Source organism: Idiotropiscis lumnitzeri, chromosome 13, assembly GCF_059441095.1.
Source record: "Idiotropiscis lumnitzeri isolate Australia: NSW breed Sydney's pygmy pipehorse chromosome 13, RoL_Ilum_1.0, whole genome shotgun sequence".
Lineage (NCBI taxonomy): Eukaryota > Metazoa > Chordata > Actinopteri > Syngnathiformes > Syngnathidae > Idiotropiscis > Idiotropiscis lumnitzeri.
The window spans coordinates 5,038,243-5,064,209 of NC_142403.1; the positions used below are offsets into that span (position 1 = coordinate 5,038,243).

The window sequence follows — 25,967 nt, forward strand, 5'->3', positions numbered from 1 at the left end:
CCATCGTGTCTTTCAAACAAAACCATACAAAACAAGAGTTATAGCCAACGACCACTAGTGGGCGCTCTGTATTAAGGCTGCAGTTTGACAGGAGTCATTGACCTTCCTAACCTTGCATCCTTACACATCCCAATTTAGACTTCAATAAGTTGTATAGCTACTGAAAAGTGATGAAGGATGTTAGATTAAATTACAGTGCAGAGTAATTTTGAAATAATTAATTTCTCCTGCCATTCTATGAGTTTAGGTACACTTTATAGACAAACATTTAATGAGTTGAATTTCATTTTTTTTTTGGTTTTGTTTAAAGTTAAACTAAGAATACAGCCCATAGCGTATGAAGTTCATTCAGTTTAGTTGTTTTATTGCATCTCCTGACCACTAGAACAACTTAAAAAATGTCACTTGACACTTCAACCTACTAATACTGAAATTCTGTTCATTGACACCACAGCTTTTAGCTAATATTGTACATTGAGGTTTGAAAAGGCACTTTTGTTGCGACTGCTTATTTGGTAGGTAAAGTCCTCATTTATAAACGAAAAGTGGCTAATCGTAGCCAGCAGAGTTATTAGTTAAGAATCCTTTGACAGTAAAAAATCCGGGGGCTACTAGTGTTAAGCAAACATGCCTCAAGCAAGTAAAATCAGTTAAGACCGTTGTGACTGCTCATGACATAACTTTTGAAGTCATTTGTGTTCAAGTGTCGCTTGACCTTTTTTCTTAAGTATGGCTATGACATCTACAGACAAAAAAATAGAGGACAATTGAAATTTCTTACAAAGAATTACTCTGATCCTTTGTGCCTGTTAGGCCCAGCTGGATGCTGTATGGTCCACCATTTTTGGAGGTTGGAACATATTAGGACAATGTGACAGTTTCTTTGAAAGGCCAATGGCGACAAATATGAAACAGTACACTTGTAAAATGACAAAGAATTAAACCCATTCACAAATTAGACAACGGTTTGGACTGAGACTTTAGTTGAGACCAAAAAAGTACAACACCAGAGGTGTAACTACCAAATGGGCTCAAGCAGTGAATGGAACGGAACAATTTGTCCAAAGAAAATGACCTCTATCGAATTCATCAATACAGACATAAATGTAGAAATATTTTCCACATGGCTGGCTGTATATTTAAATGGCAACAGTGATTGTTCCAAGTGACCAAATATTAAGTCATCATCATTATCATGCATCACACATGTCAATATTGTCTGAAAAACAGAGCTATGAAAATAACAATTTCATGAACGAAGCGTATACTTAAGGTTGTCGCCAAACTAACTAAACTTAGACCTAACCACAGTATGCACAAGCATTAGAAATGGACCACTCAAACTCCACTTAAACCGGATTTATCAAAACACAAACAAAACAAAAATTGTCCAGAAAACTCACCTTTCTCCAGCCATTGAGCTTCCCCAATTTCCTCTCCTTCTTGTCATAATAGCAGGCTCCCATGTTTTTGCTGTTAAGTGTCGATCAGTCTATTGAAATGTCTCAGTCTGACTAGAGCACGAGTAAAAGGACCAAGCCTCGACTTTCTGACGCAGGGAAACGCCACAGCTCGAGTGACTCACTTGGTTGGGGCTGCGAGGTCTGACTTGGCTTTACCTCATTCTGCTTGTCTTTATGCGTGTGCGTGCGTGCACGAGAGAGCGAGACCTCTGCCCGAAAAACACTCCCTCAAGAGGATAGTCCCGCCTCATTACTGTTGTCCGCCCTACTTGCTGTTCAACCCTCCCGCAGTCAGCCCGCTCAGCTGCTGAATTGGACAGAACATTCTTATGGCAAAAACCATGTTGTTTTATTGACGATCCATGTTGAGTGCAGAAGTTTATTTCCTTTAGTAGTGTGATCTATGGTGACTATATTTACTCAGGACACCCCAAACAAGTTATAATTAACTGCTAACAACTTAACATTCTAGTAAGGCTGGAGAAAAAAAAAAGTCTGATTACTCGATTATTCGATGGAAGAGTTGTGAGGGTTATCAAGTTTTAATGATTTTATAATGACAGGCAGTCGCACTGAAGTGATGCAGCATAATGTCTTACACAGGAAGTTCTGTGCACCTCGCATGTGCTTAACCGATGCAGAAACCACATTCTACTCCATCGTTGACTTGCCGCAGGACTTGAAAGTAGACTGACATGCAAGCCAACAAATGTATGTAAACCATTACATTGAGATTTCCCAAAAGGCAGTCAAAACGTTCTGCTCATCCTGTGCAACAGGGATCTTCAATCCTGTTCCATGAGGCACGCTGACGTGCGTGTTTTCCAAGCGCTCCCTGCTTCATTCAACCCATTTGAATCAGATGTGTTGCAGCAGGGTGAGATGGGAAACAGGCGGTATAGCGGTACTCGCGGAACAGGATCGAAGACCCCTGCTGCACAGGGAGCTGGAGAGAATCAGAGTGAGACAGCCTGACTGTCAGTCGTCAGTTTCTCTTGGTAACAGCAAATTGTGTATACATCTCCAAAAAGTGAGTGTGAGCCAGTGAGGGTGAGTAATAACGTCCACCCTGCGCGAAGCCACCTGCGACTCGGATGGAAAGGAACGGCCATGGATATTTTTGCTCCCTTCTTCTCTTATTTCAAACTTTTCAGTTTTTCCATCCTAAAAACGAGAGGTCATGAGGGACAAGTGGGCTGGCTGGTTGTAATTAAACCAGGTCAAACAAAAGGAGCGTAGAAAATGTGTAATTTTTAGTGTTAAGTCGAAAACAAGAGAAGGGAGGAAATGCTTGGGTTTCAGAGGTTTTACCGTATTTCAATAAACAGACGTTTAATGTAAGGCTCCTTGTTTGAACCACATGAGGTTAGGTGCTGGGACGCAACACGGCTGCTAACATTAGGGACTGCAGTTAGAAAGCTAACATCAACAACCCATTTCATTGTAGTTGAAGAACGTGCATTGTTTATCGAACCCGAACAACTGTTCATAAAGACTGATGCAACAATGAATTTTACTTGGATCAACTCAGATTGAAAACGTGTAAAGAGAATGGACAATTATGAAAAATTTGTCTTCCTGTTTTAGGATTCAAGACAACAAGGTAGAGTTTACATAAAGTGTACAAAACGACACAGACGTCTAAACAGTTTGAACGATTATTATATGAGTTGTTTGTCTGCAAAGGCTTCTACAAATGTTTGCTCATTCAAATTTCAGGAGTTTATTAGGTTAATGTTTCACCTTGTGATTAAAAAATCATGATGTAATATACAGTATTAGATTAAAAAAGAGCATTAGTTCTAAATTATTTTTTTTCATCAGCAGCCAACGTGGATGGTGATTTTCCAATGTTACCAGTTTATGTATTTATTTTAACGTTAGCTCCGCTGTATCGACTGTACCTCTCTCACACAATCTCAGTCTGTTTCTCATGTTTGTTGTACTATAGACGAACGCCGGGAAAAGTACGGCCCGGGTGCTACGTCTGGCCCACCCACTGTCTCTGAAGGGCCCTCACAGAGACCAAGAAGTTAAAATAAAACCAAAAATATGCAGCGCTATTATTTTTATTTTATGTGTTGACACTAGTACAAGCGAGATTGCGAGCGAGATTGCTTGATTCTGCAGTGTTGCCAATTTAGCAACATTTTCACTATATTTACTAACGTTTCCGACCCCTCCAGCAGCTACTTGTCCTTAAAAAAATAGCAAAAATGACAACAGTGGTCCTAATGTTTGCAATTATTTCCTGCACAAAAGGAGTGAAGAGCGACTGATAATACTCTGACCAATTCTACAGTTTTATTTACTGTACACATGTACTTGGGTATATAATAGGTATCCATTGAATAATTACACCACTACAATAAAATTAAAACCCTCTAAAAGAATCTGTCGTGATTTAAGGGCTTTTGAGGATGAGATTTACGACAATGTACTGCTGTCTGGATATTTTATTGCAGTAGAATACCTTTATCGTTTGTTCAGTATCAGCTACTTGTGACAGGGTAATTGACATAACTTCCTTCTCGTTCCCAGCAGCGTCCGAGCGCTTTAAACAGCCGGACGTTTAGCAGCTTCTGCTTCAACGCAAAACTCGATGGTCAAAACAGGACTTTATCCCACCTATCGGACGGACAGCGTCTCGGATGGTCTACGGTGCAGTGGGAGTGGGACTAGATGATCTGTCCGAGCTTCCCCTTATTTGAATGACTAGTAGCCGCTACTGGTATAATGTACACACATATTGAAAGATTAATGAATCAGCTCCAGTGTTAAAGATGCAGAACCCCGCCTTCGCCACTTATCTGCTCATAATTAAAATGGGCGACGTTGCTCAGGCCACCTGCTCACCTATGATCAGAGTACGTATTGTATTTGTGGGTAACTCATGAAAGGAACGTTTCTATGTAATTAACTCATTCGCTACCAGCCAAGTAAAAAAAAAAAAATACATATAATAATTTTTGACGTCTTTAGCCGTCAATGGCAGTGAAGGAGTTAATGATGGCCTCCCATGTGGAGGTTAACAGTCAGTTCCTTGAAAAAGTGTTGAAAATGATGCAAACTATAAATAAGGGGTTGTTCTACCTTAGTGGACGCCATGTCGCTGACAGAGCGATAGGTCTGGATTGTCTCCAGTTGGTCCAGACACCAGTCCAACTCCTCCGTCGTCTCCATGGCCAGCTTCTGGTACGCCTCATCTGTCATCAAGCAAGCAGCACATAAAGACACGCGCAGTCAGAAGAGAGTGCACACTTGGAGACTGCGGATAATTCTGTAGACGCCAGGCCATGTGCACTCTTCCAGTCTCGCTTAGAGAGTGTGCTGCAGCTGCTTGCTAAGGAACGAGAATCACGAGGTGGCACCCAAGAGTGGCGCTCTATTGATGAGAAGGCTTAGCTATGGTGAGATGGTTGGATTCAGAGCCCTGGGCCAAAGAACCTGAACTGTCTAGTCAGCATTTTTCTTTGTTTGTTGCCGTGCCATTTGATGATTAGAAAATGAAAACAGGAGGAAAATAGAATCAAAACAAAAGTAGTGAGATTTTAAGGGCAATGCAGTGCCAGCCATTACACGGATATGATAGCGAGTTGCATTAACATGTTAGTTGATGGTTTGTGAGGGCAACACTAAAGTTCTGAATAAATATTTTTGCATGAAGATTTATTTATGAAAAACAATAAAATAGTCGGCTAACAAGTCAACACATTCTGTTAATATTTGTTAAAAGTTAGTAGGTCAAAACTTTCTGGGTTTTCTTGTCATACCAACATTTTATACAACACTATTTCTCAACCTTTACTGAGCCAAGGCACATATTTTACATTAAAAAAAAAAATCCTCACAGTACACCGCCAAACAAAAATGCCACAAAAAGTATACATACTGAAATAAAGATGATCTCGTTTGTATTCAGTCTGGGCCCCCTAAACTGAATGCTGTTATTTGATGTCTGAATGGGACCTCACGTATAAACACTTTCTGCCGTCTCGTGGAACAGCAGCTCCTTCTTATGCCTGACATTATACATTGCTGGCTTTGGCAGTGAAATAACAATTTCCCGTGGCACACCCGACGATATCTCAAGGTACATTATGGAATCAGTGTGACCTAGAAGGTACGGATAAAAGTAACAGCGCTATTTAATAGTTGCTGTTTAAGACAGCCAATGTGGTTAGTTATGTGTGAGTTTGCTGTAAAGTAGTAGTTTGACTCAGCGGGTGCAAGTGCACACACATAAACGCCCGCACAGGCGTGTCTGCTGCCCGTGTATTGTGTATACTCGGGGTATCCTAGCTGCAGAGCACAACACGGCGGCATCCACCGCGCCGACTTTAGCGTGGATGCGTAGAATGTGTCCCCTGCTCTGATCTTCTTGCCATCAAAGACGTGAGGTTGTTTGCTCTCTCAAACATGAGAGGCACCTGGCAGCCTGCCCACAGCCTTCCGCCGCTCTGCCGAAGGCAGCGAGAGACACAGAGGGAGGCTGTGCAACGAGTTGAACGCCACATGCCTCTGATGTTTGACTGGCTTCACTGAAAATGTTTTTTTTCCCGGGAATACCGGCGGCACGCTTGAGGTGGCTTGTGGTCATGAAGAACACTGAGAATCATTTTCTCTGGAATAGCTTCCCAATTTAGACAAATCTGCTAAGACAGCAACAGCTCTCGTCCGAGGAAAGTGTTGACATTTGGATAAAACCTTATTTTATAGTTACTTTTTACTTGGAATGACAAAGAAAAAAATTGTTCTGAAAGGACCACTTCTACATAACGACTGGAGTAAAACAGCATTAAAAATGTACAACGGATGCACAGGAAGTCAAGCTAAAAAACACTCTATTATTACTGATACAACAAAGTTGATTAGAAGACCCTTCTTAATGTTTTTCTCTTTTTTTCTTCCCCCCCAACTTGTTACTTTCCCTCCCAAAACCAATAACTAACATCTCTTATGTTTTTCATTCAGTCTCTTTATTTGTAACTGATACTACAAAGAACTATTTGACTGAAAACGCAAACACAAATGAATTGTAAAGGGGATTTCCACCACCTCGACAGGGACACAATAAAGTCTATTCAGCAAACAGGCAGACAGGAAACACAAAACTCCACATGTATGATACATTCACGGATGTGCTCGCACACATGAGCATGCACGCAGACACACACACGCACACACACAGTCACAAAAACACATTCGCACACACAGATATCCCTAAAAGCATTGTTGGATGGATTTGGCGTAAAGAACATAACGTCCCTGACCTCAACCCCACTGAGTACAAACTTGAACAGAAGTTGTGAGTTAAAATCAGTAATCTCTGGCCTCACAAATGATTTCTAGATGAATGAACAACATTTCCCAGAAAGTGGAAGCTGTTACAGCTCCATAGGGAAGATTTTTCTTTTCTTTTTTTTTTTGTTCAGTTTTTGAACAGTAAGTGTTACGGGTGGGAATCTTTTGCACCCTCATGATTTGATTCTACAAAAAAAAAAATTGATTTTCATTGCGGACATCATCATCCTGAGCAACAATGTTCGTGACAGAACACGAAGGCCTCGCCAGTTCAACCCTTTTCAATCCACTTTAAATTCATTTCAAAGTGAAATCTAATGCTTCTGAATTTGACAGAACACAAGGAAGAATATTAAAAAACATAAATATACAATAAAATGAGTCCTCCAAACCATGACATATCAAGTTATTTTCTCCCCTCTCAAATTCTGGGGGCATGCCAGTTGAATAAGATGAAAGCATATCCCGCACAACTCATTGCTAAGACCTGGAAAAATGAATACTACTCCATTTAGCATCTTTCATATGCATACACAAACTGTAACTATAAGTGTGACTATAAGTTGCAATTTCTTCCCCCCTGCTTTGAATTTTTGGCGGGAGGTATAGCTAGCTAGCTAGCTAGCTAACTACATGTCAAAGTGTAAATAAAAAAGGAGGGGCGATGCCAGACTTTCAAATGTGTCTTGTCTGTTTTTGTCATGCCCCCCCAAAAAAAACATCAGTTAAAACTGAAGTGAGGAAAAACACTTTGCTGCAATTGAGTTCTACGTAAGGTAGTTTTCAGAGAGCACACATATTTTCAGAAATGAGTACATCTCTGAATTGCATTAACAAGAGGGGTGATTTCTGGGGATGATGTTCAATTAAATGTCACAACTAGAACATGCACACAGCAGACTGCCGGGCTAAAAAAAGTTGTTTTGTTTTTTTTTGGTTTTTCAATGGCAATTGCTTTTTACGAGAAACAGAAAGCAGAATTATCGAAAACCATGCATGTGGTTACACAACACTTCCTAACAAAGGCCAAAGATGGTGATAGGTTGGAGTTCTCTTTTTTTTTTTACCCTTTACAAGACAAATCATGACTTCACTTGCACAGTGTTGCAAAATTTATGTATCATAAAAAAAACTGAGAGGAGCGCTCTCAGTGGAATTGGCATTTTAGCAGCCTGTGATGTGGCCATGCTTTCATTGATTTGGATGTCACTTCTGCAGTCTGGCTTCCGATTGAAATCACTCACGACATGCATTCACACAAAGGGAGACACATCCTGCATTATCACAAGTCACTATAGTGCAAATTTAAAACATTTCTTTGCTGCAATGGGGAATTCTAAAGATATTAGATGAATGGCGCATTCCAGTGTACCATTTACAGCAGTGGATCAAGCTGTCACACCAGGACCTGTATTTTCTTGTCACAAAGTCATGACCCACTTCACTTGAAATTAAGATCAATTAAAAACATGTATCTAAAATAGCCTTTGAAAACATGTATATAATTTTTCAATCTGGAAATGAAGGATGCAGACCGAAGCAACGCAAGTTTCCATAGTCTTTTGGTAATTTTATAGCATGAATAGGATTTTTTTTAATATGATTACAGTGCCACATTTTGTAGTGTTTCCATCCCAAGTAAAATAATGTTCCTTTCCAAATAAAAGGCAACTCAGACCTGAGATTCACATTAAATATTTGACTCATCCTACGTTGGCAACAGAACCCCAATTTGTGAACAGTTTGGAACATGCTGTGCTCAATTAACAATCTACGCTATTTCATTTTAGTCATAATTACAGTAAATATTTGTATGGAAAATAATTAAGAGGCAGAACTACAAAAAAATTAAGAAAACTAAATACATTGACAACAGCGCATGCTGTTTTCAATTTTTTTTTTACCTGTTAGTGACCCACCCAAAATGGCTCCACGACTCACTTTAGTGTCACGTAAGAATCACTGATTAACAAAAATCAGCCTATTATTATTACAGTTAATACTACACACATATCAATAACACAAGTAAGATGCCATATTATCAAAATGTAAAGATGTTAAGTTGTCAAATATATTTGACCCCTTCATGGTTTGACATGGGAAAACGTGATTTTGAGGAAGCTAATAATTTTTGTGAGGCATCGACTAACAATATACCAAAAGTCGGATGTGCTTTTACCTTGTTGTTTTCATTTTTCTTTAGTTTTTTTAACTCAAAATTGCAAGTGCATACAATACAAGTATTCATTTTCATATTTTCCAACAAATGTCCTCGTGATCACAGAGCGTTTGAAGCACACGTTCAGTAGATACATTACTTGTGCGAAATTTATGCAGATGACTCCTTGGATTAGTCTCACGTTCCCTTCTGTCAGGGTCACAACTTTTAAAAACCAAGAAACCTTTTCCCTAGTGTATGATAAAGTCAAATTGACGTATAAAATCTTTCACTTGCTGTAATCGCCCACTCATCGTCATGCTCTTCTTCCCACCCTGCTGGGATATAGTGTTCCCTCTCCTTATCATAACAGACGCATGTACACATTCCTGCTGGATTTACGATAGAACACGATGGGATTGCAATTCTGAAGCCTATAAATCTGAATATATACAACTCTCTTCAATGGACTAATAGAGACACTGGACAGTGTTGAAGAAATATTACCGCTTCAAGCGATCAACTAATTTCTTAATCAATTGTGCTTATTGAGGTCATGGATAACTGCAGCCTATCAAAGCTGAGGTGAGGTAAAAACCCTGAACCGGTCGCCAGTAATTCGGAGGGTACACTACATGAAAACACATTCACAACATGGGAAAAAAAATCAAGAGTGTTCAATGAACTTGTGTTTTGTTGTAGGATGTAGGATGTTGCCTTCTGTTAATGAAATAAAAACTCACAGTGCTCACAGAAATAACTTCAATCTGGCAAAAGTAAAAATGAAAATGTGATGACAATTAACAAATGAAAATCAGACATTGCTTTGAATGGCGTTTCAGCAGAATTATTTTAAAAAAGAAACTTGCGAAACAGGCCCGGGCAAAAATGATGGTACCCCTCGAAAAGACTGAAAATAATTTGGCCATGGGGACATGTTCCCTCAAGGTGCATCCTTCCTTCTTAATTACAATCACAACGGTCTTTAAACTTGTAATCAGTCAGTTGGCCTACTTAAAGGATGACAAGGAGTCACTGTGCTGTTTGGTGACATGGTTCTACGTGCCGCACTTAAATGTGAACCAGAGAAAGCGAATGATAGGGCTGTCTCAGAAAATTATAAAGAAAATTATACACAAGCACGTTAACGGTAAAGGCTAGACGATAGGGGCGGGGTCTTCGATCATGTTCTGCGATGGCCGGTGTCCTGCCTGTTTTCCATCTCTCGCTGCTGCAACACACCTGATGATCAAATGATCAGGATCGTTATCAAGTTTCTACAGACCTTGCTAATTATCAGCTCATTTGAATCAGGTGTGTTGCAGCAGGGAACAGGATTGAGGACCCCGGCTATTCCACAAGAGAGACTGGGTGGGTGGCATGGGACACTTAAGAAAATTGTATCTATTCGCACAATACGCACCCATAGACACAATTCCCTGACTGTGTGTTTTTCATTTCACACACAGATACACATGGGAATTTACGCATATGAGAGGAGGAAGAACAAAGTTACAGGACAAGCTGACCTCAGCTGGGTTTCTCCAAGGCCCGAAGGCATCCGTATCAGTCTTGCATCTGCTGTTATCGGAAAACGATGGTGTTTTCTTTGACTGTTTGACTCGTTTTGATAAGTTAGAAGACGTCAGTGAGGCTATTTGTGTGTCCTAGACGAGATTCTGCTTGAAGGACCAGTCAGTTTAACTCGGTCTTGTCCTTGAGTAGCCTCTCGATATCAGTTTTTAATCTTGCTACCGAAATTCTTAATTGATTTTTTTTATTTAGCTCATTAATTTTCCATAATTTCTGTGACTTGAACTGAAGTACGTTACATGGAGAGAAAAAAAAATGACCATCAGAAAGTACATCAAGGCAATCCTGTTACTTGCCGCTTGTTTTGTTGTAACAGGTGGAACCTCACTAAGTACGACTTTATTGCATCACTCGTGCTTCTTTTTTTTTTTTTTTTTTTATAATATGCTGTGTCAAATGGCAAATAAAAGGATTCATTATAGGTGCGAAGGTGTTTCGGAAAAATATATGATAATACTTGGCTTACATATTACCAAAAATTGTGCCGGGTACCAAAATGTGCGCATATTTTAGCACCCCACCTTTGCTGGAGAGCTATACCTAAAGCAGACCAAGGCAAAATATGGCCTGGGGGCCGCATCCGGCCGGTCCACCATCTCTAACCGGCCTTCACAGTGACCATGACATCAAAGCGGGACATAAAATATGTCGGGCTTTTATTTGATGTGCTTGTGTGTGGACGCTAGTATCAGCGCGTGTCTGCAGTGTTGCCAACTAGCAATGTTTTCACGTGATTAAGCAATTTTTCCCACCGTTCTTGCAATTATTTTTCCAAAAAAAGAATAGAAACATTTTTATTTCCTACATGGTGGAATATTTGGCCTGATAATACTGTTCAAATGACATACAGTTTCATATACTCTTTATATTGAGTGCGTTGTAAGTAACTGCTGCATCTTTATGCAACACGGTCAATAAGAACAGACTTAAAGCTTATCTATTTGGTCTTGACCAGGAATAGCAAAACAAAATGAATGTTAATAATTGTGTAAAACTGGAATTTTAAAGGCCGCTTGTAATGTTGTTTGAAATTTGTATTCTGTAATCATAACTGTATTCACACAAAGCAATTTATTGAAGACAATATGCTGTTTTCTAAATTCAATACAAATTGGAGGTTAGCATGTTGACTTGCCCCTTTTCAGCCGCTCCAGTTTGTCATCTGGACCCTTTGCACAATGAAGTGCTCACCTCTAAGCTAAAAGTAAATCTTTTGGACACACTAAAATTTGATGGTGGAGATATGACAGTAGCAAAAGCGGGCATTATGTTTTAATGAAACATGGACTTTAAACAATGTTTTAATTTACTGATGCATTGTTTTTAAGCGTTTAAACAATATTTTAATCTTCATGCCCCATACACACCAGTGATACAGGTACTAGGATAGTCATGCAATAATACCTTTTGGCAATTTGTCACCATCTTTATCTGGACAAACGTCATGTGACTAGCAATGGTTGGACAAATAAGAAACTAAACCAATGATCATCAGCATTGGCAAGCACAAGCTGATGTCTTCAGCATGAGGGAAACAACAAGATTTGACGTCAGTTTTGTACTCTGTGCAATTTACAAACAAGTATTGTGAAAGTGATATTTGCTTACGTTGTGACGCCATGCATGCTGTAAGTACAAGATTCTAATTTTGGCATCTCGGCGGTCTTACGCTGGTCAGCTGAGACTCGTGTTCCGCTCTCTACAAACAACTTCACCCAATAAAAAAAATATATTAATCCTAAATTTACTTGCGTACTATGTTTCTTATTTCCAACACTTTTTTTTTTGCTTTATATATAAAGTTGAGTTCTCATTGAAGAGAACACACAAACCACCAAAACATCACCAGCCCATTTTTTTTCTACTCTATTCTTCTGAATATCACCATAGCAACAACGCTGGGAATACTTCCTATGCAAAGATAGCTCAAATAAAAATTCCGGGTTAAGTTGCCAGAATCATCCTTGGTGACGAACTCATCATGGAGACACGTACTGTTGCTACCAGATATGTAAGACTCACTGACAAAAGGGAGGCCACAGCTGCTTCATGGCTTTACATCCTTTGATAACAATTAATAATACTTGACAGGTACGATTTATTTGTTTTTGAAAGAAGATATTTAGACAATTTCCAGCGGTAATTAAAGAAACATGACACTCATCGTTAATGTGCCTGTATGTGCGCAGGCCTTGATTTACGCATGTTTGGTCCAGGTGGGGACTGAGCCAGCTGAGTGTAGCGAGGCAAGGCACAGCCACTCAGTGATGAAGGGGTTTGCGTGCAAAGAACGATCAGAGTTTCCAGAAACATATGAAGAGCAGCTGAAGCAAACCTCAAGTGACCTCAAACAACAGGACTCCTTGACATGGGTACGCGTAGCAAAAGAGAGTCCATGTGGTGCTGCGTGTATGTTGTCCACCACATAAGAGCGCTCCATAATCAAATTGAACCAATAAAGATTTTTGGCACAGCAAAATGTGATTGTTTTTGCCAGTGACCGTTCCTGATTGAATCAAGATTAAAAATCCTTCTATAAACGCATATAAAATTGCAATGAGCACATGGCACCCATTGCCTCAAAAATGTCCACTGCCCCCCTGCTAAAAACAAACATTATTTTTTGATGAAGACAAGGTTAGGAAAAAAAAAATCTATATTAGATTCATTTTTGACTTCTCAGAGCACCTTGGATGGAATTAAAGTTTGTTTTCCACAATGAATAATGGTGATCTCTTTTTAAAGTGATGAGGAGGGGGGGGCAGAAATGGTTCCTAAATACCCAAACAAAAGGTCCTGTCTGTGTGGCAGAGCGTATTTCAATCCATTTGCGCTGAGCAGAACAGGCCTGCTGGCAAGGGAATACTTGAGGGGAAGGACAGCCGTCTATTTTATGACTGTGCTGACGTCAATGGCATAATTCAAATACTTGCAGAATACAGGCTTCCAGCTTACTGAGGCTGCTCTCACTCTCTTTGCGGGAGGGACGCAGATAAAACCTGAAATGGATTTCCCCGTTGCTGCTTTGTATATTTTTTGTGCATTGGCTTTAAAAGAATGAAAAATGGAAGAAACTTGGACTGTTTGACAAGAGGTCTATTCATGACAATCAAGTATAAATTGTCACAGAAGGATTAATATGAAGTCTTCATTTGAAGTTAGTACAAAAATAAGTTAAAAGTAAATTTCAGATCTTTCAGCGAAGCCCTGTGAGCCAAAGAAATTACCCTAACGGCATAAAAAGGAGAGCTCCATTTGAAATTTCTCATTCGTTTTCAAAATGGTAAAAGGTCAAGAGCGCTTTGAAAGCACTTAATGATGCTAGATAATTTCCTCTTGATTTTATGTCGGGTGATTTATTGGGATGCGTATCGGGCCCCGGCAATACATTGGTCCCAGGACTGAATTATTAAAAACCAGAGTATTGATAAAATCCATCCTTCATGGTTCTGTTAATGGTCTTGGACAAATGATTTACATTTGTTTTGGATTCATTTAGGTTATATGAACTTTATTTTCCATATTTTAACTTAGGGTATATATATATATATATATACCACTATATAAATAAAGTTATATTGTATTGTATTTATTTCTAAAGAATTGGCATTAATCTCAATTGCGCAACAGAGGTTGATGTTTGGTGGTCATGTTTTTTTCCCCGGGCCCACCGACCTCATGGATGAACTTAAAGACTTACAGCACACCTGGGCAAAGTTTATTGCAAATTTGTGTAGAGGCAAATATGAAATATAATTGTATAAACTTTTTTTTTTAGTTTTCATCTTTTATTTTTCCCAATTCCATCAACATAATCATACCAGGGCTACACAATGTCAGATTATTCAAACCTGATTGCAGTAAAGCTGACTGACTGAGCTGCAATATGCTTTGTGCGCAAAAGCGCAATGACAGACTTGAGCCGGAGCTCAATATTCAATTTCTAGTGCTCATGCGCACTGGTGCACCACTTATTTGTACAGGTCCTATATGGGTTATATATGGGCTAAGTGGGTATGGGTTGAAACTAGTCACCATTTATCAGTCTTGTCTGGGTTATGTGTGGGCTAAGTGCCCATTGATTAGAGCTTGTCAACCATATCTGGGTCCTGTCTAGGTTATGGATGGGATAAGTGGGCATGAGTTAGACTTGATAATCCATGTCTGTGTCTCATATAGGATACATATCGATTAAGTGGGCATAGTTTAGAACTGGCCACCCATGTCTGGGCCTCTATTCGGGAAAATAAGAAGCAGATTGCCAGACAGCATGTTTGTGGGCCACCATACACTCTCAAAACTGCTGAGTTAAAAACAGTGCAATTTGGTTCAAAAGTGGACCGACTTAAGGTTGTTTTGAACAAGACAATCCAAAGTTGGGTCAAATTGACCCAAAGTAATAGGTCAGTCCAATTTCCAACCCATTATTTTTCTTTTTAAGGGTGTAGCATTCTTCTGGCCTGGACAAAGCAGATGTGAACCTAAACCGACCCATGAGGTAAATGTTACATTTAGCACAAATATAACATATACAAAATGCAGCTCACCTATTTCAGGTACATGGCAGAGTAGACAATGGCTATTCTTGGTGATGTGGATGTCAGCCTAACGTGGCCGACATGTACCATACGTGGTTCAGCTTTGGGGACAGTTTTGGTTGTAATTTAGAAAGGTTAACAACAAGGTGATCCAGATGTAAGGCCAAGTAACTGAATAAAATCAAGCAGTCTAATGACCATATTTCCTCAATTATAAAACTCAGTTTTGTGCCAACAAATGTGTTCCACAGTGTAAGTATAATAACATGGTCTACAGTACTAGGCATTGTTCCCAAGGCCTCAGGGGTGCACCCATGCAGTTTTCATTACTTTTGCTTTGCTTCTCTTTTTCATAACTGCATCAGATTTATCTTATTATTTAACCAAACCACAGAAATGCTCAAGTTGCAATAAATATAGCAGCCTCTACCAAATCTAAAGAAATTGCTTGTGTATCCCTTTCCAGATTGATTTATGTTGTGTAATTCTTCTTCTTGATAGTTCCAGAAATTATTTGGATCGTGTCAATTTGATGCGGCTTTTTTAGATCATTTGGCCAAATTCAGTTTTATCTGGACCGATTCTGTTTAAGTGATTTCTTGATTGAACAAGTTTGTGTCATAATCTGTCTTTGTCGATTTAGTCTTATAAGATGAATTTAGTTGCATCATGTTTCCCTTGTGTCCCTTTATCTGTCTCTCTCATTAGGTTATCGGGTCAACCTGTGCTTGTCATCCCCGGTCCCTTGTCTTTTTCAATCAGCTTCCTCAACCAATTGTATCTTGTCCAGGTCTTTGTTTTAGTTCCCTGTTTCCTTCCGGTCCTAGTCGGTTTATTGTCTTCGTCACATCTTGTTTGTTGTCTCAGCCCTATTCAAGCCTAGCCAAGTCATGTTGTTTTCCTTGTGTTTGTTTGGTTACTTTGGGCCTCGTTTTTGGGCAGATTTGGTGTTTTTTGATTAATTCAATAACCATGTTTGCCTTTTAGTTCTGCAATTGGGTCCTCATCCATGCCTAACGGTCATTCTGTCAGTTTGGCAAAAATAAAAAAAATGTGTGCAATAATTGGGGTGAGTACAATGCATAAATTAAAAAAAAATCGTTTTGACTTTTACACGCTCGAGTCTTGTCCGCCATTTTAGGTTCACACTGCAGGCCTGCATCTGTATTGGATTTTTATGACGGTATGAACGGCTCAATTTAGATTTAAATTTAAAATCTAACCTGAGTTGCTTTCATATTTGGTCCTAGATCTGATACGTATCTGACGACTCGGTCGCATAATTCCGACATTGACGTGATCCGGAGTCCAAAATGCACTCTATATGAGCAGAGGGAGAGTGCGGGGAAATCAAATCTGCAAAGTTGTTTTGAGTAACAGTATTGACCTTTTATTTGACTTTAATTTAATTCCACTTTCAAACATGAAGCATAAAGTGGACATTTATGGTGATAGCAATAAATCAGTCACGTAGATGCATTTTTTACGCACGGAAATTGCGTGACGTAATCTTGAGTTACGTCTCCTTGAAATGAGATTTAAAAAAAAGCCTTGCCTCATCATTACCACTAAATGCTGTGTTTCTACGTCCCACCGAATCGCGCCACTTTCGAAATCCCAAGACATGTTGGACCATATTTACTTCTGTTGCGTCTTCTGCACATGCGGGTCACTTTGTGCTGCACACACCGAGGTTGCATTTATAATGTAATGCCCCGCCTCTAAGCAGTGTTGGTAAGTACAGTATCTTATTTATTTTATTTTATTTTATTAAACCAAAGTATAATACGTGTATTTGGATATTTATTTAGGGGGCAATAATTGGTTAATTCTGACTTATGCGGAAAATCAGGCTACGTCGCCAGAGTGAGAACGGGACTCATTCGTAACCCGAGGACCTTGAGTGTTATATATATATAATATGTTATATTATATGGACAAATAATCTGCAACTCTTGTAGGCTACCGATTTCACAAACTTAAAGCCATATTTATATACATATAGCCTAAAAGAGTTGCAGATTATTTGTCCAGCTGGAACCCACATAGGGACAATTCAGAAACCAGTTCAAGCAAATATAGGCAAATAAGACCCAGTCAGAAATCCTCGTAAGCTCATATCGGCTATAGCACATTTATAGATGGAACCCTGAATAGTTGAACATGAGTGTGGCCACCATGGGTCACGTATAGTTGGCCCAGCTGGAACAACCTGAAGGACCCAATTCAAGCCCATATTGGCAAATAGGTGCCTACATAAACTGGACCATTTGGAACCTACTTAAGACCCAGTGACAAACCTACAAAAACGCATATGGGCTAAGCATGTGCTGCCCTGGAGGAACACTGGAGCAAACCAAGATGGAACCCATGAACATATGCCCAAGGTAAAACACACATGGGACAAAAATGATGGTACCGCTCAAAAAGAATGAAAATAATTTGACCATAGGTACATACTCAAAGTAAAAGGTACTATTGTTTTGATGTCAATTAAATTTAGATTGATTATTGATATTATTTTCTTTCTTTATTATTAATTTTCTTTCACGAACAAAGGGGTGACAAATATTTTGTCCATGTGTGTATGCGCCACAATGCAACCCAACTTTATTTCAAATTAACATATTTAAGAACCATATTTTTTGGGTTTATAGTTTATTTATCTGTTATATATATTTTTTATCCACATAAGGTCCTTTCCTGAACTTGGATCCACTGGGTGTCAGCGAGAGCTTTATGGAGGGTTGATGTTTGGCATGGTGACTTGTTTATGACATTACAGACCTGCCTGTGAGCAGGGACCAGCCGGTTGTTGCCGGTCACATTTCTGGGATTGCCTCCCGTTAAACCATGAACTGTAAATACCTTTGACTGAAAGAGACACAAACATTACTGGTAAGTGTCACTTGGGAAATATAATTCTGGTTAATATCCAGCAACATGAAAATACACTCAATGCCCGTCAGTACGTGTGCTTTTAAACTCTCAGGTCAACAAGCTGACATTTGAGTGCTTGAGGGCAGGCGGCTGAAAGGAGACCAAATGCTGGACAAGACAACAACCAGCAGACATGATTAGATTTTGTTCTGAAGATGAAGCAACGATGAAAATGAAATGAAATGAAATTGAATGAATTGTTCATGCAGCATTTACAATATATAAAAAAAATCGAACACAAATGGTTTAAAAAATGGAAAGTATCAAAAAACAGCCGCACTTCCCAGGCTCACTTATAAAAGTATCCAGATTCACACAAACACACATTCTGCATGTACACGCATACATGGCTAATTGGATTAATTGTATCGCGTTGATTGGATTCCTGCTTTACTTAATATGAAAAACATCTTTGTTCTGATTATCAGTACGCTACTGTATCGCTATCATGGATTATATTTTTTCAAAGCCTATGTTGTCAAGATCTACTTTATCCAGTTTATCCCAAAATTTAATTCCTGTTAATTTTCAATGTCATCGACCCATTTTGGAGCAATCTGTAAATAATAGCACCTGGAGCGCCTGTTTTTCATCAGTAAAATGATACACGGTTCGGGCTTTCTACGACGGGGTTGCCTTGAAGCTCGCTGGTTTATTGGTGACGGTCACATCTCCTCCGACTTCCTTTGGTTTTTGGTTCTGCTGCTTCTGTGTTTTGCTAGTTGTCATCTTCTCCCCCAGTTTGAAGCATTATGGGGTTTACTGACATTCATGAGGTATTGCGCAGATTTTACAGTGTGGATCTCACTTCTACCTATCCTCTGGACATGGTGTTTAGCACTTTGGAGGCTTCTTACTGAGGGTTGTGTTTGGGATTCCTCAAGACTTTGCTAGTATAAGTCATGCCTTGCTGTTTGGCAGCACCTCTGGGTGTCAATAGGGATGAAATAGAAAGACAGTTACGTATGTAACTACAGTTTGATGAGGCCCGAATGACCGCCAGAACATCCAGTCACTCGGAATCCTTGTGTTCACTCGAAAAGATTCTGGGCTCTTGTACCCACCCTGGGTCACTGATGATGTTGTTGTTATGCATTCTCGAACTGTGCGTGTGCGAAGGGACATTCCGTGCTGTTAGGCATCGCCTATTGCAGTCAGTCGGGACTCATAGAATCAGAGTATACGGTCATTTAATTTATTACACGATACTTAGTAACCTTTTTTTTTTTCATTTTGCACACGATAAATACGCCATGTTTAAAAAAATGCAACTACAATTATTAAAACTAATAAAAATACAATTAATATTAAAACTAACAAAAAACAAAAAGAAGCATTTTTAATAAAAAAAAAACATTATTAAAATTATATATATATATATATATATATATATATATATATATATATATATATATATATATATATATACATATATATATATATATGCATATATATATATATATACATATATATATATATAATATACTTTATATTTATATTATATATATATTTATATTATATATATATATATATATTTATATATATATATATATTTATATTATATATATATATATATATATATATATATATATATATATATATATATATATATATATATATATATATATATATATAAGATTTCTTTCTGTTATTGACATGTTGTACTCACCATAACATTTTCCCATCTTGGTCTCCAAAACAAATCACAACATATATTAGCTCACAGATGGATGATATGGACTTAGTTGTGACTCGGTAAACTGTTACGCATTTTACACACAAGCGCATACTGCTGCCCGTATGATCAAGACGCTTTGGTAAAAAGAAAAGTAGTGATGATGTCACTTGGCTGCTAAGACTCAGAATATATCAACAACTTCTTAGATCTGTCCAGAGCCAGAGAGCAGGCGGTTTGAAGGAGGGATGAGATATTCCTCACATCCTCTCTGAGAACAAACACACAGCTACCCACATCTGTCACAAGTGTGCATGCATGCACACAAACACACAAATGGGAGGTGCTCACTTATTTACAGTCCAAACACAAGTAACCTCACAACTTCACCGAGTGATGCAAGGGACCGTTTGGGCAAACAGGGCTTCGTTAAACACGCACGCACACTTGAGGACGTGAATAAACAGAGAGACGTGCATTTCTCAAAGCAACCTGTTGTATACACAATACTTTTCATCGTAGCACGTCTGTGTTACCTGCAAGGAATAGCCAGGAGAGCGGTGAGAGACATGGGGCAGTTTGATTTAACACTGGGCCACAATTCCCCTGGACTTGAAAAGACAGCATGGCTGCCCAATGGTACCATAAATGACAACCAGCGCATCCAAGTCTCTCAACCTTTAATTTCTCATGCATGCGTCAACTACCAATGCAGCTGCTTGTCAATAAAAAATGATTGTGAACCGCTATATTGTGGTGTTGTTTGGGGATGTAATGATTGCCGTTGGTGATGTCCTGGAAATAAAGATAAAAATTTTTTTTGCGTGAAATGACGTCTCTTCTTTACCTCATGTTATTCAGCTTTTTTTTTTTGACAATATCGTGTTATTAACGGGTGAATTAGTCACTTCAGCACATCTGAAGGCCTAGGTTCGCCCACCACTGACTTCACACAACCAAAAGCTCTAAACGCATAAACAAAAAGAAGAACTGAAGACATTTGCAAAGCAAAGAGAAAAAAGGTAGCTTATTAAAAAAAAATACTAAAATAACGTACATTGGCAACATTTGAGCACATATAATAGCCAAAAGACATTTAAAAGTGAAGGACATAAATACAATGCATCTTTTTGAAATTGCCAAAAAAAAAACTGTAAAATTGAACTTTAGAAAATCATTGGCGTCGACTATATTAAAGCTGCCCAAAATAATCAAGATACATCAATAATTAAGTCACATGAACCAAAAGCAAATATTTGCCTAGAAATAAATACACAAGTGCCGTAATTAAATGGGATTATTTGCTGTTTTAACCAAGAAGGCAATTTAAAACAAAAAAAAAATTGTCAGTAAAAACATTGCCTGCCGTTCAACACGTACGCACATTCCTGTCCTTTCCATACTGACCTATGGCATTTAGTACAGGTGAAGTGTTGCCAACAGATAAGGAAGAGGTCACGTAAAGATGCTACACAACCCTAAAATGTAGCATTTTCAAATTCAACTCAATGTGTGTCACCAAGTAGTTCATAATTCATTAATTTTCCCCCTATGGCATATGAATAGGGCCGGCCTTATCATTTTGGTCGGCCTAAACGAGATTTTATACGCGGCCCAAAAACACTTCAAATCAGGGGTTGGCAGAGAAAGTTACATTGAACATTATCTCCCGTTGTACCGTTCACTCCCAGAGACGGTTCATTATTTACTAGAGCTAACTCAGTGATTACACTATTTCCTGCAACTGCAATGTAAGCATCGCTCCTTCAGCCACTGCGACACTTCCACCCAAATCATAGAAACTGCTCAAGTACCATTAAGACACCAACACAACAACAGTTAAAAAAAAATGCAAACAGTACGGGAATGTAATTGATCAACCCGTCAGAGGATTCTCATGAAAATACAACAAACAACCCCACAGTGTTGTTGGAGCACGTAACATGACCATTTTATATTTTCATCAAAAATAATTTTCAAGCAAGGGACTTTATGGTTCCCTTAATGGGCAAAAATAAAAACATTGCCATCATTATCACATCCTAACATTTGTGCGCCAGTTTATCCAACAGCCTGAACTGCTTAGATGAAGGGTAGGGAACTCCTGTTTCTCTTTCCCTACGCCAAACACACCTGATTCAAATAATCAGGAACGTTTCAGGCTTTTACAGAGCTTGTTGCTGTGCTGATTGTTTGAATCAGGTGTGTTTGGAGTAGGGAGAGAGCTAAAACTGATAGGATATGGCTCTCCAGGAATCAACGTTCCCTAGCCCTGACTTGGATTAAAGCAGGTTGGCAACCTGAGGAACTCTGCTATCAAGTAGCCTTCTCATCGTCTGCTGATGGCCACGCAAAAATCAACATAAAAATAAGGATTAGACAGAAGTCATCACTACACCTTTAATGACGTAAACAGCACTAAGAGTATATCATTATTAAGCCATAAAATATGCAAGAGTTGTCAACGTAACACGATCATTTTGGAACTATAAATTATTGTCTCGCCACTGCTGCGTCAATTGGACTATAATTAGACTTTACTATTTATTACTTGCCAACGCCCAACAGTAAGACTTTAAAATCTCCGTCTCCTTTTTTCCTGCTTATATTAGATGCAACTTTTCCTTGTGTCACTTTTAATGCTTTTTTTTTACTTTGCTGTTTGCACCTGTGTCTTTGGTGTAAAAGTGAATCATGTCATTTGTCTATCAACTTTCAAAACTCAAAATTGCTCACTTCAGGAGGCGGACTAACAATTAATTGTCAACTACAGGAAACATTTGAAACATTTGGATGCACGTGCAATTGGCTGACACTCTACTCATCATTGATATTACATCGCTGAATCAACTCATAACATAATGTATGCGTCGTCTTCCACAAAAGACAACAACTTGAGGAACTGTCAGCCTGGATAAGTTTTAGAGGGAGACAGAGAACATTGAGAGAGATTTTGACGAATTGATAATGATATTTCATTTCTAGATTACATTTCAGTCTTGAAATGTTATTGCAACTTGTCCATATCCAAAACATGCTGTACCGTGTTGAGCAAAGCAGCCCCAGAACATAACTGAGCCTCATCAGTTGCTCCTTAACCATGTTAAACAGACTTTGCTATTTTCTTTGGACGCTTCGTCTTTCATCAGCATGTGTACACATAGAAGTTATGTAACTTGCCAACGTGTTCCAGATGTCTTATCTAACCAAAGGACCTTCTCCCAGAAGCTTAATGGCCTGTGAATATGCATTTTGGCAAATTCCAGTCTTGTCATTCCAGTCATTCAAGTCAGACGCTTTCACACGAGCACCCTTGAGCTTGTTTTAATCAAACTGTTCACTTTGGCCAGTTTCAGTTGAACGGGTGAACCCAGCAAACAAACTGGTGATGACCAAATCAACAGAGAGAGAGTAATCGGAAAACTGAATTCAGCTTGGGACAAAGTACTGTGCACTACTAAGTACTCCTGTTTCTAGTCCATAGTTGTATCCACTGCTAATGAAACTAAATATAAATATTCGCGTACGTGTATGCATATTAATATCTCCCTGGGCTTGCGACAGTTTTCTACTTGTGCTCTTGCTTCCTCCCACAGTCCCAAACCATATACGGTATGTCTGTCCTGTCCACGGTGTACCTTACGTCTCAACTGAGGTCAGCTGTAATCTGCGCCAGCATCCATGTAACACTAAGCATAAAAAACACTTGCAGATGGATACACACAATTCTCCTTTATAGTGTACAAAAACAAGAAAACAAATTAACGAACAGCACAATCTTTTCGGAAACTGTGCTGCTAGGGAAAACGTGTTGGGAATTGTTGAGAGACACCCAATGTGCTTTGACAACATGTGCTGTGAAAAAGACTAAATGGAAAATGTTTGTTGTTCTCGTCAGCCAGTGCTTGATCTGTACAAGTGTGTAATGATGCTGAGCTGCACTTTGAATAAAAGTGTGAAACTAACCAATCATAAAGAGATCATCAAGTGGATCTACTCAAGAAGCCATGAGCAGCTTTGAGAAGCTTCACACACTTCCTGGAGGTTCATAAACTAGATAGTAAGTACAGTAGGAATAATATGAGGGTGACGGCAACCTAAGCTTATCTTTGACTGTTAAGAACACTCTCTGCTTTCAGCAAGGCTGAACACATGATGTGTTGACCATGGCTTCAAGTGTTTACACAGGTGGGAAAATTAGATTAACGCATGCGAGGTCAAAACTACACACATCTTTACTGGGGTGGAAGAGGAACTGACTTTCACAATATTTCCTGTTATGGTTACAGTATAATTTCCAAATTCAAAAGACATGAAGGTTGTTCAATTATGAATTTGAAAGTTTTCAGGAAAAAAAGATGCATGAATCACTGGACAAAAACCTAAAGGTCAAACCGTTTTTGTCTGACGTCACACCAGACCACACTGTACCTCAGGAGTTCAGTCAACAAACAATAACTTGAAGTGTTAAACAACCAAATCAATGTTTATGTTTTTTCAACAGTTTTCCTAAACAAGGTGTCACCAACCTGAAACACTCAAAGAGCCTTTCGGGCCGTCTCAAACAGAAAAAAATTCACCAGGAGCCCAAAATGTTTTTCTGAAAATCAAAAGTGGGGAAAAAATGCATATGGTTTTATTTTTCTTTCTTTTTAACTGTTTTTCTAAAAAGAAATAAATAAACAAATACACAAATAAATACATAATTAAATAAATAAATAAGGGTTAAATTCACAAAGAATAAATTGCAGCCACTGACAGCACTTCACTTGCACCGTCATTTTGCACCGTCTTAACGTCCTATTCTCAAAGGATTGCGCTCATGACACACCAGCGCAAACACGGCCACAACGTTTGACAGCTGAGTGCAGTTTGCCAATGATTTCTCCCTGGTTACAATAAGTCACACGTGGTAACGTATAAATGATGCCTTTGCAACAAGAACACCAAGCAATGGCAGTTAGGAAGAGAAAAATGAAACTTTCAGTACACAAGCTTGGTGTTCTGACTGAGGAGGTGTGACCGGGGTCATCACAAAACTGTTATTAATCGTCACCAAATTTCACATGCACATTTTTACTGTGTACATCAAGTTTGGTGACCAGTAGCCATAGTTTTCCGACATTAAGCGACACTTTTTCACTATAGTGATCGTTTATGTGGGGAAAAAAAGTCTTATCGCTTATCCCAATACGGTGGCAATTGTTTTTACCAGTTAGTGGCAAACAAAAGAACATGCAATCCTTCAGTGAATTTGCCCCAGTGTGTGTTGCATTTATGAATGAGCTGCGGCAGAGAACGTGCAGTTGTATCTGTGTTTCCAACATTTGGAACGACGCTTGGTACTTTCAAATAAAATAGTCAATATCTATTCGAGTCCCACTCCAATTTCAAAAACGAAAACTTAAGTGATCGAGCTGCAGCGAAGCCAAAAATGCCATCTGCATCTATGTTTCGCCATCGTTTCATAGCATATCCTCAGTGGCATGCAAAGGTGTGTTGTGGGCGGACTTTAACCAAATCAGAACCCAATCATCAAAGGGTGAGAGGTGCTAACAGAGAATGAATGCCCACCTGCTTTGTTTGCGTGACACCCAGTTGCCAGTTGAGTTCACATTCCCTCTACTGTATTAAATAAAATTTTTGGACAATATCAAATGTATTTTTGTTATCAAATATATACACCATACATATACAATAATGAGTACAATTATATATTAAATAGAGGTAAACTAATTTCTTGACACTTGCCACAAACTCTAATGGAGAATTCTGCACATAAAGTAAAGTATGAACACACTCAATGTGTGATTATGGTCAGGGCATTTGAAGAGCCGTTTACGTCACATAAATCCAGCACATCAGCATTTCACATCATGAGGATGACTTCATCAGGAAGTCAGGTCAAAGCTTTGAGAGGTTCTCACACAACAACACGCACATAAATGTTGAGGAGATGGGACATAATGTTTCCTGACCCTGTTACGACACCGCAAGACAACACGTCATTATTTCAGGCGACAGATGGACATGTAGACCTCCAAAACATGTTTGCGCTTTGAGCTTGAGCCTCTCAATAGAGTTTGGTTGAAACGCAGACTACACCCTGGACTGCTTGCCACTGAATTACAGAGCACATATGGAGCCGGACAAACATTCGCACTCACATTCACACCATCACTGAGTGGGAATTGGGCCCACACTTCCTGCACGAATGTCAGGCGGTGAACCATCAAACCATTATCAAATGCTTATGTCATGTTGATCATAATGAATTATAATCAGTTTATGTTCAA

The 25,967-nt window shown here is 38.9% G+C and overlaps 1 protein-coding gene across 3 annotated transcripts in view; it reads right to left on the bottom strand.

Annotated features, from left to right (window-relative positions):
* pde4ba (phosphodiesterase 4B, cAMP-specific a) overlaps nt 1-25,967 on the bottom strand; it is a 122,973-nt gene that overhangs the window by 12,909 nt on the left and 84,097 nt on the right. For all 3 annotated transcript variants that reach the window (XM_088312439.1, XM_088312440.1, XM_088312441.1), the window contains one exon: nt 4,557-4,669. In XM_088312439.1, the coding sequence (XP_088168565.1) occupies nt 4,557-4,669 (113 nt within the window). The remainder of the gene's footprint in view (nt 1-4,556; nt 4,670-25,967) is intronic.